This window comes from Perkinsus marinus, assembly GCF_000006405.1.
Source record: "Perkinsus marinus ATCC 50983 genomic scaffold scf_1104296944384, whole genome shotgun sequence".
Classification (NCBI taxonomy): domain Eukaryota; phylum Perkinsozoa; order Perkinsida; family Perkinsidae; genus Perkinsus; species Perkinsus marinus.
Window position 1 is genome coordinate 349 of NW_003211419.1, and position 917 is coordinate 1,265.

At 50.6% G+C, this 917-nt stretch overlaps 1 protein-coding gene across 1 annotated transcript; it reads left to right on the forward strand.

Annotated features, from left to right (window-relative positions):
- Window positions 1–452: 452 nt before the first annotated feature.
- On the forward strand, window positions 453–819 carry Pmar_PMAR016269 (hypothetical protein; the record flags this gene model as incomplete). The annotated part of the gene is made up of 3 exons (XM_002780621.1): window positions 453–517; window positions 576–675; window positions 715–819. 3 exons carry the CDS (start codon window positions 453–455, stop codon window positions 817–819), a joined length of 270 nt encoding a protein of 89 aa, XP_002780667.1.
- Window positions 820–917: the final 98 nt, after the last annotated feature.

A 917-nucleotide genomic window follows, 5' to 3' on the forward strand; every position in this document is an offset into this window, starting at 1 on the left:
ATGATCAATCCTCGTTTCGTCCTCTGCATCTCCGTAAGACCCGTTACGGTGCCGTAATTTTACGATACGGGGCTTGAAGCGTAACCGTAAAAGTGAGCCGTAACGGTCCGTAACGTAATTTTGCCCATCTATAGTTGTCATTGGCCTCTGCCCGAGCTTTGATCGAGTGCTCGGGGCCGTATGGGAATTTTACATCACTGTATTCATTGAAGCACTCCGGGTTGGTCAGATATCATCTTACTCGACCATACAGCGTCTACGTGAGGAGTTGGCAGGATTCATAATGGAGACTGAGATGATCCACGAGGAATGTAAGCTCTCGTCCTTGTCATAACATAGCGCAAATCTTGGCACTGTCAACTTCAGTGACGGCACTCGGCGTCGTACCAACGTCCCCGAGAATATCTGGGCGCGTGACGGGCAGCCGAGAGTTACTGTCATCTGAATGGAGTATGGTGAAGAGTTTCATCCGGCAAGCTAAATCGGATAACGCTCGACTAGAGGCAGAAACAGCGAGGTAGGTGGCGAATCTTTACTCACTCGGAAGGTTTTATTTCTCGTTGAATATTATGCAGGCTTGCTGGCGAGCAAGAATGTTCAATAGCACAGATTAAAGCCATGGAAGCTGGTGCACAGTTGAAGGAACAGCAGGGGAAGACAGACGCCATCGTGAAGGTGATAATTTCCTGGCGCGTGACGATTCATCTGTATTAGGCTCCTCCTCCTCCTCCTTCCTCGTCGCCGTCGTCTGATGTTGTGGAGTTGACCAGTGACTCTGAGGCGAGTGCCAGAGAGGATCCTCACTGTCGCTCGCGTTGAGGGAGAAGGATGCGGTAAGTGGTGGAGATGGTGGATGCTACATTGTGTTGTCGCCGTCAGATATAGCTGCTAATGCTGGAGAGCTGAGTCGGCTAACG